Source organism: Morone saxatilis, unplaced genomic scaffold (assembly GCF_004916995.1).
Source record: "Morone saxatilis isolate NCDOM2014 unplaced genomic scaffold, NCSU_SB_2.0 Contig11, whole genome shotgun sequence".
NCBI lineage: Eukaryota > Metazoa > Chordata > Actinopteri > Moronidae > Morone > Morone saxatilis.
In genome coordinates this window covers 24,155,297-24,167,175 of record NW_023339663.1, presented here as the reverse complement: position 1 = coordinate 24,167,175, position 11,879 = coordinate 24,155,297, and the positions used below count along the sequence as shown (strand labels likewise).

The following is an 11,879-nucleotide window of genomic DNA, read 5'->3' as shown; positions in this document are numbered from 1 at the left end:
ATAGTGTGTATATATATATATATTATTACGTAATTTGAGACAATTTAAGAGTAAAACACAACTTTTTTTTTCACAAGTTTTTAAAGTCAGAACAATGGATGTGATTAGTCTCAAGTTATGAAAAATCTGTATGGAGAAAAGGTAAATCTAAGAAAATTAAATGTGATAAAAAATCGGGAAAAAAGATGAACATGATGTCATCTCTGGTTAGCATTAGCAGCTCCAGTTTGGTGACAAATTATAATGAGGTTAAAGTGAATGTTGACAGCACGTTTAGCATGATTGTGTCAATGTGTTCCTGCAATAAGTTATGGGACAATAGCCTGTGTCATTGCCAAAGTGAAGTTTATTCCTGTGCAAACAATTTAAGATTTATTTGACCTCATTTCCCCTGAGAGATCGGAGTTTGGGTGCGTGGCAGTGGAAGAGTTATTACTCAGAAATCCAATAGTGGGGTTGGTCACCATGTGGGGAGATGGAAAGGTCTTTGTACTATTCATACATTCATTTAATAAAGAGCTGTGCTGAGATCCTGAACAGGTGGTTTTTTAGGCACATAAATCAATGAGTTATCTTCACAACGGTGGGAGAGAAGTTAAGCAGGCTCCTCGATGAAACCTGAAATCCAAAACCACCACATACTGTAGAAACACACTTTACAGTAACAGTCGGCTGCACTCAGCACCCAATAAGCCCAACATCTGCACTGCACCAGTAAGTGCCACTTGAACCATTTGTTTTCACTTTTTAACAGGGTGAAATGATGAAATGCTCTTTTGAAATGACAGCTCAGAGAGTAATGTTTCATACGCATCACTACCACCTAGTATTTAGGCAATTGGAGACATGTGTATGCTACAAGCCACGTCTTTGGGGGGGATTAAGCTGTTGAGAGATGACAGATGTCCTTTTTAAAACTCCTGTAGGATTAAGTGAGATAGCCCTAATTGAATTAGATCCAGAGTCTAATCGGCTAGAGCAGGATCCATGTAATTGTGACAGATTCTTCATTCGGTCTTCCTCGCCTTGTTCACTTATTCTCTCAAACATTAGTCGCTGGGTTCATGTCAGAAGGGGACTCAGGGCCACCTGGCAGCCTTTCAACTGTGATTATGGGGGAACAATATGTGACACAGTGCAGAGTGTGTTGATGGCACCCTTCCAGGCACACAAAAGTTACTCTCATTCTTTACCTGACTTCTCTACATGTTACGCTCCATCTCATGCCCCACTCTCCAACTCCTCCTGATTTACTGCTTTTGGCAATCCTGCATATGGGAGGCGTGGCATATCCTGACAATTAAACTGCCTTTCAGTGTCTGGCGCCTCCTCGTCTATTGCTGGCCAAGTCCCATGTTTCTGTTCATGAGTGTGCTTGCACCAGGACACACTTGGACTTTAAAATGTCTTCACTACCATGTTTGGTATTAATACTGTGAGTATTGCACCTGCTCTTGGTCAGTGCCATTTCCGTTGGAATGCACATTTCATTATCTAGACGAGTACACTCATTGTTTAACATGTACTTGCTTTTGTAGCTGCTCTCATTGGAAAAATCTACTATTTTGAGGCCTGTTCAAGTTTTTCAATGCCCACATCGATTCTAGGAGTTAGTAGAAGAACTAGAGTAATAATTGACCTTGTGTGTTGTTCAAGGTGTCCTGTCAACAGTTTTCCAGATGTGTGTTTTGTAATTATGGTCTGGGGGGGGGGCTTTCTATGCTTTCAATGCTTTCAGGGGATTTTTCAGTTGTAGTTGGCAGTTGGCCACAGCAAGGATGACTTTGCCACACCATATCCACTTCTCTTCCTTCTCTTATCCATGGCATCCCCCCACATTCTCCAGTGACCATTCCTTGACATTTGAGTAAGAATGGAGGATCACCTTTAGTATCATGTAAGAGTACTGTGTCTGGAATTAAATATGATGATTAAGTTGGATATTCCCTGTCAGTCAGTGGTTTACTGGGAGAGGTTCATGCTCTATTACATGATTAATCCGGTTGTTGTGTTTACTGGCAAGTGTAATTTGTGGCTTTTTTTTTGTTAGGCTTTAGCTCTCCCAAAGGGTATCTAAAACTAACTGAACTAATTAAAACTGACTGAACTCCAAGGCAGACTACGGCCTCAAAGAACACTTTTGAGTGACGTCACACTGTACACTTTCATAGACACATACAAGCAGACCACACGCACAGAACGTTTCTCAAAGACCTAACAGCCATGGTCTAAACTGGTCCTGCACTTTACCATCTCCTGAGGCACCTGTCCATTCATCTGTCTTTTACACAAGAATGAATCAGTTAATGTGACTCGAGGCCAATGTATCACCTCCAGCAGCTTACACATATGATGTGGATAGAATATTCCACTATGATTACTGGTTAATGAACAATCAACCATTCTCACTGTCGTCACCTTAAGTCACTTGAATCCAAAGTACAAATCTCTTTTTCTCGATTGTGAGGATTCGCTGCTTTTCTTTGTCTATGTGGTAGTAAACTGAACATCTTTGGGTTTTGAACTGTTAGTGGGACAAAAAAAATGGACTACACCTTAAAGTTAACAGATTAATCAAGAACATATTCTGTAAATTAATTGATAGTGAAAGTAATCATTAGTTGAAGGCTATTACACAGTCCAATCTCCAATCTACTGTAGCATTGAAGATGGCCTTTAATAATGCAGTTTAATTATTTGTCTAATTCTAAAATTTTATCCTATTTTTGGTGCTCAGTTTAGAAGAAGAAACAGTTCCTTCTCTCCGGTACCACCTCTAGGGGATCAGTCTTACTGTGCCTGTAACAAAGGTGGCCTTTCCAAAGAAGCTTCAGTTACAGTACAGCTTCATTTTGTTTCACTATGAACGTACCTCTCTGTCTACAGTATGTCTGCTGTCCTTTTTCATCTCCTTTTCCTTTTCTGTCCCTGACTCCAACTCTCTCCGTCTCACTTCAATTCTCAAACACACGTTCTAAAAATCGGTCTCAACAAGAATCCTGGATTTAAGTTCTATAATCAAAGGATTAGTCCTCTAACCACTATGGCTTTCTGTTGCGACGAGATTGGGAGGGTGTGAAATATGAATAGGGGTGATTAGTTTGTTGGCGGGCTGAACCCGAAACGATCAGTGTTGAGTAGCGTGCAGCCAGTAGCCATCTGATGCCCTGCTATGCTGAAAAGTCCCCTGAGTGTCAGCAGACCCAGAGGGCTGAGCACATGGACTCAGGCAGAGAGATTATGTCTCCTTGAGACTCGCCCAGATTCTCCACTCTCACGACTCTCTTATCAGGGAAGGGCACATCAACTGTCGTTTAGGAGAATGGAAAGCAATTAGGCAAGACAAATAGGACATTGACTAGACCACTGCACGTTCTGTAGCGATGTTGCTTTTTCCTTTTAGCATAATGTCTCCTTTTTCAAACAAATGTACTCAAAGCACTTGCCCAAAGATTCAAGTTTCATGAGGCAACTAATTCTGTGCATTCAGCAAATCAAGACTGATTTACAAAGATGTCTGTGTGTGTTTACTTTGCAGGCTTTTGGAGGCAGGCAGCGGCAGTGTTCAGAGCTTGTCTCTCTCTGACAGTCACCTGGCGGAGCTGGATGGAGACACGTTGCGTTTATTCGGACTCGGAGCCCTGGAGGCCCTGGAGAGGGGCTGGGGAGTTCAGACTGCTGGTGCTGTCACTGTAATAACTTTCCGCTACATCAACTTTGACGCCATTGTACCAACACTGCCGCGAATAAGGGTCAAGTTCCCCAATTTATCGGTGAGGGATCAAGCCACGTACCATAAAGAGCATAATGTTGACATAAATTGCTCAAGAAGAAAAAAAGGAGATTGTATGCTTTTCATGTTACCTTTAGATGTGGTTGTCGTAAATGCTGAATGTCCAAACACCAAACTGCCTGACATGACACAAAGAATGAGGACTTTAGAGGTGTAGGCTGGTGGATGTCTGCCCTCTCACCGCCAAATAGTCCTTGTCATCAGCCTTGTCGTCATGTCCTTTGAACTATTTCCTGTTTTGTTGGACTGGATCACCACAGCAACACAATGTACATCAAAGAGAGCACTGATTTCAAGCGGATAGAAAATAGTTAATTTAACTGTAGCTAGGGCTTACAATATCTGATATATTTCTTTTACTTCAAGCCCACTCTGCTACCTCACAGGCGTTCCTGCTCCTGCTCCTGGGCATGAAATGCTATGATGCACACAAGGCAGGGGCTAATTAGGAAAGAAGTATGTATGTTAGCAGGGTAGTCTTCTTGCTTCCCACAGTGAAACAAAGCGAAGGGGAAATACAAAGAAATAAATTGAATTAGTAAGTAAGTATTATTATTATTATTCAAAATTCATCTTTGAATTTGAAACAAAACGACTGCAATACTTTTTTTCTTTGTACTATTTTGTCAGTATGGACCTCATAATGGTCTCAAAAATGTCTTTAAAAGTCTTAAATTTAATCTTATGAAACCTACAGAAACCCAGTTTTAAATATTATGAATGAAAACATTTGCTGATGTAACATACAGTATAATTAAGTGTTATATTTTTTTATCCAAAGCACCTTACAGTTTTTGAAAGAACACTGTTTTAAATTGATTTCTCCAAAGAGAATAAAACACCTAACCTGGTCAATCTTTGCCATGACCAACTCAGTGAGTTACAGGCATGAACAAATATACAGTAGGTATCTAGTTCTCTCTCACTGAAACCAACTTGTTGCTTTTTCTGCAGCACCTGATCTTCTTGGAAACCAACATCAGCCGTCTGGCCCAGCTAGCGGCCCTGGCTCAGGTGAGGCGTCTGGACCAGCTGACCATCCACCCAGAAGGCAATCCAGTGGTCAGTCTGGCTCTGTGGCGCTCCTTCGTCATCTACCGCCTCTATCACTTCAACCTGCAGAGGATCAATGGCCAGGAGGTGGGGACTAGCTTGGTTTTTATTGCAGTCTTTCTGCCATATAAAGACAGCATCTTGTGAAATCTTTGTTAAGAGTTACTAAGAGTTAGATGAGAAGATTGCTACCACTCTCAAGTCTGTCCGTTAAATGTAAGCTAATGTCCAGCAGTTATTAGCTTAGCTTAGCACAAAGACTGGAAAAAGTGGGAGACAGCTAGCCTGGCTCTGTCCAGCACCTCCAAGGATAACTAATTCACATGTTTTATCTTTCTTTTTTTATCTGTACAATTTCTATTAATAACTATTATTTTCTTATTCCCCACCAGAAAGCAACATTTTTTTTAATCAAAATGTAACTATTTCTTTACTGTTACCAGCCTTAAATAATTGGCTCATGATCTACCTGAGGATTCTGTCTCTAAATTAGAATTATTTGAGTTGATTAGAGTTTTACTTTTTTGCTGAGGCTACAACTTTTGAGAAAATGGTGTAACTTATGACAACAAAGCATGACTCATACGTTTGTGTTTTTAGGGTGTAGAGATACACATGAAGTAGCCGACCAGTCAAGCATTGTTTGCTGTATGTCTGAGCTCTCGTTTGTTTGTCTACCTCAGGTGACCATGAATGATGTGATCGCTGCAGAGCGTGTGTTTGGGACACTGGGTCACATAGCAGCCACCGAAACTCCACGTTGCCGGCTCCTCCTGCTGCTTGAGGAGTCCAGGTGAGAACAACATAAATTAGCTACAGTTTAATGTGTTTGCTGTGTCCTGGACAGTGTTAGCTGTTCGTTTAGATATGTAAAGAATGTGCAGATTCTTAAATGTGTATATGTGTGAACTACAGCTTACAGCTTGTGAGTATGTAGGCAACTGTACATGTATATGCATGCCTGTGCCTAGCATTCAGCGTGTATACATTTGTGTGTGTGTGTGTGTGTGTGTTCACATTTGTGTGAGACAGCGAGACAGAGCCTGGCACCGAGGAGCCAGAGAATTAGACTATGTGTCTCAGGGTAAGGGTGGGTACTTGGCACTTCGACACAAACATTCCTCTCTCTCTCCAGCCAACAGTTCTTGAGGTCTGTCACTCTTCTTGGTTAATGAAAAACATCCTCGCAAGGCAACAATCAGCTGAATTTGTCACGCACAAGAATATTTCTTAATAGTTCTTATTATCTGGTTGGTTATGGGCAGACTACATTTTGAAAGGTCAAAAGCAAAGCTGCATACGGTATTACTAGTAAAATCCAAAAATTGGAAAACTGCCAGGTCGAATCATCTGACTGGTTAAGAAACCTGTATTACATGTAGCTCTCTAAAAAACTTCCATTTTGATGGCCATCATTTGGGAAATGACCTGCTCTGGTAGAGTTATTGCGTTAGAGGTGGAAGACAGTGACAGTGAAGTAAATGTGATTTTGAGAAAAAAGGAAATGCATACTCGATGAAATATAATTCATAAATACTGTTGAGCAGTATGTGAGTCTCGTTATGAATCTGAGCTGTCTCTGTGTCCTCAATTGCCCTTTCCGAATGATGTTGAAAATGAACTTGTAAACTTTAGGAGGACTGACTCTTGGCTGCAACTCACCCTGATTCATACACTGTTATGGATAGATAATACACAACAGCCCAAGGTCGAGAATTATTTTCGCATCACAACTGAAATCTTAATCAGTGTTATCTGCATGCAGATTCATTATCCCGTAAGTCAGTATATCCATTTGTCACACTAAATGCTGTTAGATCTCACCTCTTATGTGCCAAAACTTTCCTGTTGTAGGCTGTATGTCATATAAAGTCTATTTTCTGAATAGAAAAAATACTGCAAAAAAGTAGAAAACACAATGAATAGAGTTTATGTGTCAGGTTCCCACAAAGCTCTTGTGTTGCTCAGTGGGTTGTGGGTTTAACACTGAACACGGTTGTGTGTCATGGTTCCTGCCTAAGTCAGTGTGTAGAGCTAGGCCCTTAACATTCCCACTAGCATCTTACAGAAGTAGGATCTTCTGAATAGGTGTTTTGGATGTTATATTACATGTGGCTGCAATGCAAACTCCCTTGCAGAATACATGATATCATTACTTGTGTGCTTTGCAGCATAAGGAACGCTAGCAATAAGTAGGATGAAATGTACCTAAAAAATTCAGTTTGACCCAGATGTGATACTATTTATGTTGCAGCTATTCCTTAGCTGTAGGATTTTACAGTTTACTGTGTCTCCTGTAAAATGGATCATTTGCCCTCTTGCGAAAAATGGTTTGAAGAGCAACATTTTATGATACCACTTCTGTTTACCGCTGAACGGCACTATTTGTACTATTTGTGCTATTTGCAGTCATCATTTCCTTGCTAGTGTTGCTGGGCTAGTGCTAGCTTCCTAATGTTTCAGTTCCATGCAAAATTTTTGCTTCTGATTGTTGTCTTCCAAAGTGGTAATGCCCAAAATGGCCTGATGAAAGATTGCTACCATCAAACAGAGAAATTAGTTTTTCATTTTTATGAAGGGCAGTAATATTATTTCCTTGTTTCTCCTCCCTCCCCTCTAGCAAGGGTATACAGTGCTCGCTACCAGCATGAAGCGTACCATCACAACATGAGGTCCTGCTAGTAGGATGCTGTTTGTCATTCTTCTGCTTTAATTGGCTGTTTATTTCTAATGCTGCACTGTGCACAAGGTGTAGTAAATAAAAAAAAAGATAGGCCTGAAGCATTTTGTTATCATATGTTTTTTAGGCCAACTCTTGTGACTTGGTGTCATGGTTGTCAAGGTTGTTTGGTTTGAACCTCAGATGATCCCTTGTCATTGTACCCTTGTTGAGAACAAGGAGAGCTTCTACTTAACACATTTCAACACTAGGAGTCTCACCGAAGGGAAGACTTTAAGGGAAACTGTTTTAATGTGACACCGAATGCAGCCGCTATAATGCCGAAGGCTCTTGTTGGATAAAAACGCAATTTTACAAAACACAACAATATTGCACAAGACCTTTAAATAGAGTTCATTGGCTCTGTGTTTGTAAAAGGCAGTCAGGAACTAAAGTATCGCGTTAACTTTTGGCTCCAACACAAAATTTAAAAAAGTTTAAGTTGTGTCACAAGGTTTTCATCACACATTGCACAAGAACCATTTGATTCAGTCGGAGTTTGTTACAACCTGATCATAACTGCTGTTCTCTCAAGGGATGTTTACACTCAATTACACATAGGATTTGTTAGATGGATACACAACACTTACTTTTCCCCATGCCCATATGATTCTCACTGATTTTAACATGAACACACACACAGGTCTACCTTCCTTGAGCTTGTTTTACCTCGTTACTCACTTGTGTCTGACACACTAATGTGTTTTGGCATATACACACGCGCACACACAGGCATGCACGCCTGTACACGTACACATACACACACACACACACACTTTACAAACTATCTTATCCTATATGGAATGTTTGCCTCCAGCCTCCTCTGAAAAGACTATTTCAGCATCCTGGCACTGGTCTGTGGAACATGTTGGTGCAGTAGTGTATCACATGAGATTTCATACTGATAGACAGCAACATTTGATGTAGTTTACATCACTTTGAAAGTCCTCTACTGCTTTTATAAGTGTCCACATCCTGCTGCTGAGTGAGAAGAGTGAATATAAAATGCTGACACTTACATTTACACTGACAGCAACAACTGCGCTGTCTGCCGTCAGTTCTGATAGATTTCTTAACCGAGTCAGTTTTTTTATTTCTTGATAAACTTGCTTCATAGTACTAAGAGAGAGTGTCATTTGATGGACACAAGAACATACTTTTATTACCTTGGTGTCACTCACTTTCTGCCACTGTTTCTCCCCTAGGTGTCTAACTTTCTCTCCTCTCTCTTCACCCTGAAGGAAGCGCCAGCTGCAGTTCCTGTTGGAGGGGCGTGGCCGGCGGGCCGGACTGAGTCCAGAAGAGCTGCGAGACAACGGGAAGCTCCTAGGGGAAGGCCTGAGCAGAGCGCTGTTCAACTACCCAAGCAGAGACTGTAGTGCAGATAGCCCTGAGGTCAGTTCTGTTTTTTGTTTTACATCTTTTTTTACGATGGCCAAGTGGTTTGGGAAACTGCAACAACGCCTGAAAGTGGCTGAAATGTTAGTAAAAGCTAGTTTGAGTCCCATATCAACCAATTTTACTACAGCCAACGCTCCTTGCTGAGTTGTGGTGTGCCATACCTTACCCCCATTATACTTCAGCCTGTACATTCCTTAAAAAATAATTTGAACCATTCATTTTTGCTGTAATTCATGGTGATGTTTCACAAAAAAAAACTAAAAGTTGCTAAATGAGGTGGCAACAGCATACTTTACCAACTCACAAGTATTTCCATGTAAAAGGCATCATCATAAATCTAGCACGCCATCAGACAGGAAAACACTTTCTAACTGGTGTGTGAGCGTGTGCGCGTCACTAAACAGGATCATGTGGGCACCTGCCAACACTATTTCAAAACCACATCTGAATTCACTTTCCGTGCTATTGTGTTGTGGTTCCTAGATGAAAACAATGCTGTGCTCCTAGTCTCAAACATAACTCAATGTTCATTTCCACTACAGTAATTAAATAGGATTTGGGATAACAGCCCACTCACCAGTTGAGAAGCTTAATTCTATCAACAACAATATCAATCATTTAAAGCAGTTCATCACTGCATTTTGTAGTTAGTATCGCCTATCATTTCTTTCTGGCACACATTTCTCACCCTTCCATCAAGAGGGTGTGGAGTGGTGGTCTCACTTTTCTGTTCCTTGGTTCCTGTCCAGATCCCCTATTTCACTTTAATCCTTCTTCCATTAAGACGCAGATGCACAATTTTCATCTAGTAAAGATTTGAAACTACATCAAAGTGCAACTTTTAATTCAATTAATGGGTTAGGCTGGGATATGCACATGTGCAATACTAAGAAGTACTGTCTGTGTAGCTGAAGTGTTATCCTCTGTGACACTGTGTATATAGCTCCACTGTTGCTCCTAAATTTACATATGAGGGTAATACCGTTGCATTACGAAGTCTAACTATATTTTGTGACTCAATTCAATTCATCAAAAGTAAAGCAGTTATTTCACAACTCTCTAAAACACCACTGTATATCATCACACACTGGCAGGAATTTCAGAATCCTCTGACAGTGAAAGAATATTTTGACGGCTGTAAAAAATCGTTAGGTTATAACATATTTGTGCCTAATAATGCCTGTGTAAATCATTTTGGTCACCAAATACTGACACACCTGTTAGTTGACATTCTAAACAATAGTCTCCTGCTTCTGAATCTGTATTAAACATGTGCACTGTGATAGCTTCATTAAGTTATGATACATCTGATGAGTTTCACTCTCTGTGATTGTCCTGCCATTGTTAATATACTTAATGACAACTGAATCAACATGAAGAATATTCTCTTCTTTTCCTCACAGGAGGGCACTGTGGAGTCATCGGAGCGTCCTGTCATGATAGAGCAGTACCTCCAGGAGTTGGTCCAAAGGGCGTCAGACACCAATCTAAAGGGCGAGGCTCTGCACAAGCTTTGGCCCTCCATGTTTGCAGAGATGGTGAGGGACTGTGTGTTGGAGATGAGGGACCAAGCAGCCTTCCGCCAAGCCAGCCTTGCAAAGCTGTCTGAGACCAAGTGAAGAGGACCAAAGGTTCACTCTTAGACACACACGTGCACACATGTGGACATAGCTTGCCTGGGCGCCTCCAGGGCTTCATCTCAAACTCCCTAATTCTAACACATCATCACTTAGTGACTTATCACTGACTATCAGTTATTAAAATCTTTGGAAACTGAAGGCTGTATTTCCCTAGTGCGAGGGGAGCTCTTTCTTAGGACGGGTGTAGATTGTTTTAAAGGTGTCTGAAGAAATTCTCATGACAAAGGCATCTTGACTGAATGTAGATTTTCACTGAAAACACACTGTTTTGATTCTTCAGTGCTCAGAGCTGTAATGTACTTGAAGAAAGTTAAAGGGACTTATTGACTCAGTGCATTATGGTCTCTACGGAGCAACCTCTGCACTTTAAAAGTCTACTGAATGACCCCTCTTCACCATTACTGTCATCATGTGCGATGTCTCTTTTGTCGAGACTAGAATGATTTTTCTGTCTTAAATCTTCTTTCACGCATCGCTCTCTTACTTTCTCCTGCCTGACATCAAAAGAAGGGCACGAACAAGGACAAGGACTTTTCTTTGTTTACCACTGATTTTCTGTATTGTACTTAGTATTAAAATATTCTGTATTAACACTCAGTTTGTGTACATGGTTTGCATGATTGTTTTTCTCACAAAATCTTGTCTACAGGAGTGAAAAAGTCATGTTATTAGGAACAGGGGAAGACTTGATGCCTGAGTAAAGAAAGACCACCTCTCAAGTATGTTAATGTGCAAGTTCATCTCTGCTGGTTCTCTTAGGCAGTTCACACTTGCATTATTAACACCTCATAGGCCATTAGACTCCCATAAGTCAGAGGCAGTGTGTGCATGTGTGTGTGTGTGTGTGCTTGCGTGTGCTGGAGGTCCAGAAGCCATGAAGGGGGTCCTCTAGGTAGTCTCAACTCAGACTGGAATGTCCCTGGAGGCGTAGAGGCTTTCTCACCACCTGTTCCTGCTCCACCATCCCTCAAAGAATTTTTTAACCCTTATTTAATCAAGCATGAAGGTGGATAACGCAGCAACAACCTGGAGGAGTAACTGCAGGGGGATGGAGTGTCAGAACACCTCCACACATAAACCTAATAGTAAGAGTTGACAGGTACCGCTGTCCAATGTTATCCACTCCACTAGAGATCAATGCCTTGATTATGGGTATTTGACTTAAAGAAGACAAGAACATCACTTGTGTGTTAAATGAGTTTGTCTCTTCTCAGTGCTGGGTTGTTGTTTTCTGGTTTTCAATAGTATTGGTGACTAATAGCTCTTTAAGATT

The 11,879-nt window shown here is 40.9% G+C and overlaps 1 protein-coding gene across 1 annotated transcript in view; it reads left to right on the top strand.

The window, feature by feature from the left end:
• The window catches only part of LOC118343394 (leucine-rich repeat-containing protein 49), a 30,808-nt gene extending 19,615 nt beyond the window's left edge, over positions 1–11,193 (top strand). The window contains exons 14-18 of the mRNA XM_035682198.1: positions 3,539–3,773; positions 4,748–4,933; positions 5,530–5,639; positions 8,807–8,960; positions 10,370–11,193. Of these exons, the coding sequence (XP_035538091.1) occupies positions 3,539–3,773; positions 4,748–4,933; positions 5,530–5,639; positions 8,807–8,960; positions 10,370–10,585 (901 nt within the window). The 3' untranslated portion in view covers positions 10,586–11,193. The remainder of the gene's footprint in view (positions 1–3,538; positions 3,774–4,747; positions 4,934–5,529; positions 5,640–8,806; positions 8,961–10,369) is intronic.
• The last annotated feature ends 686 nt before the right edge of the window (positions 11,194–11,879 follow it).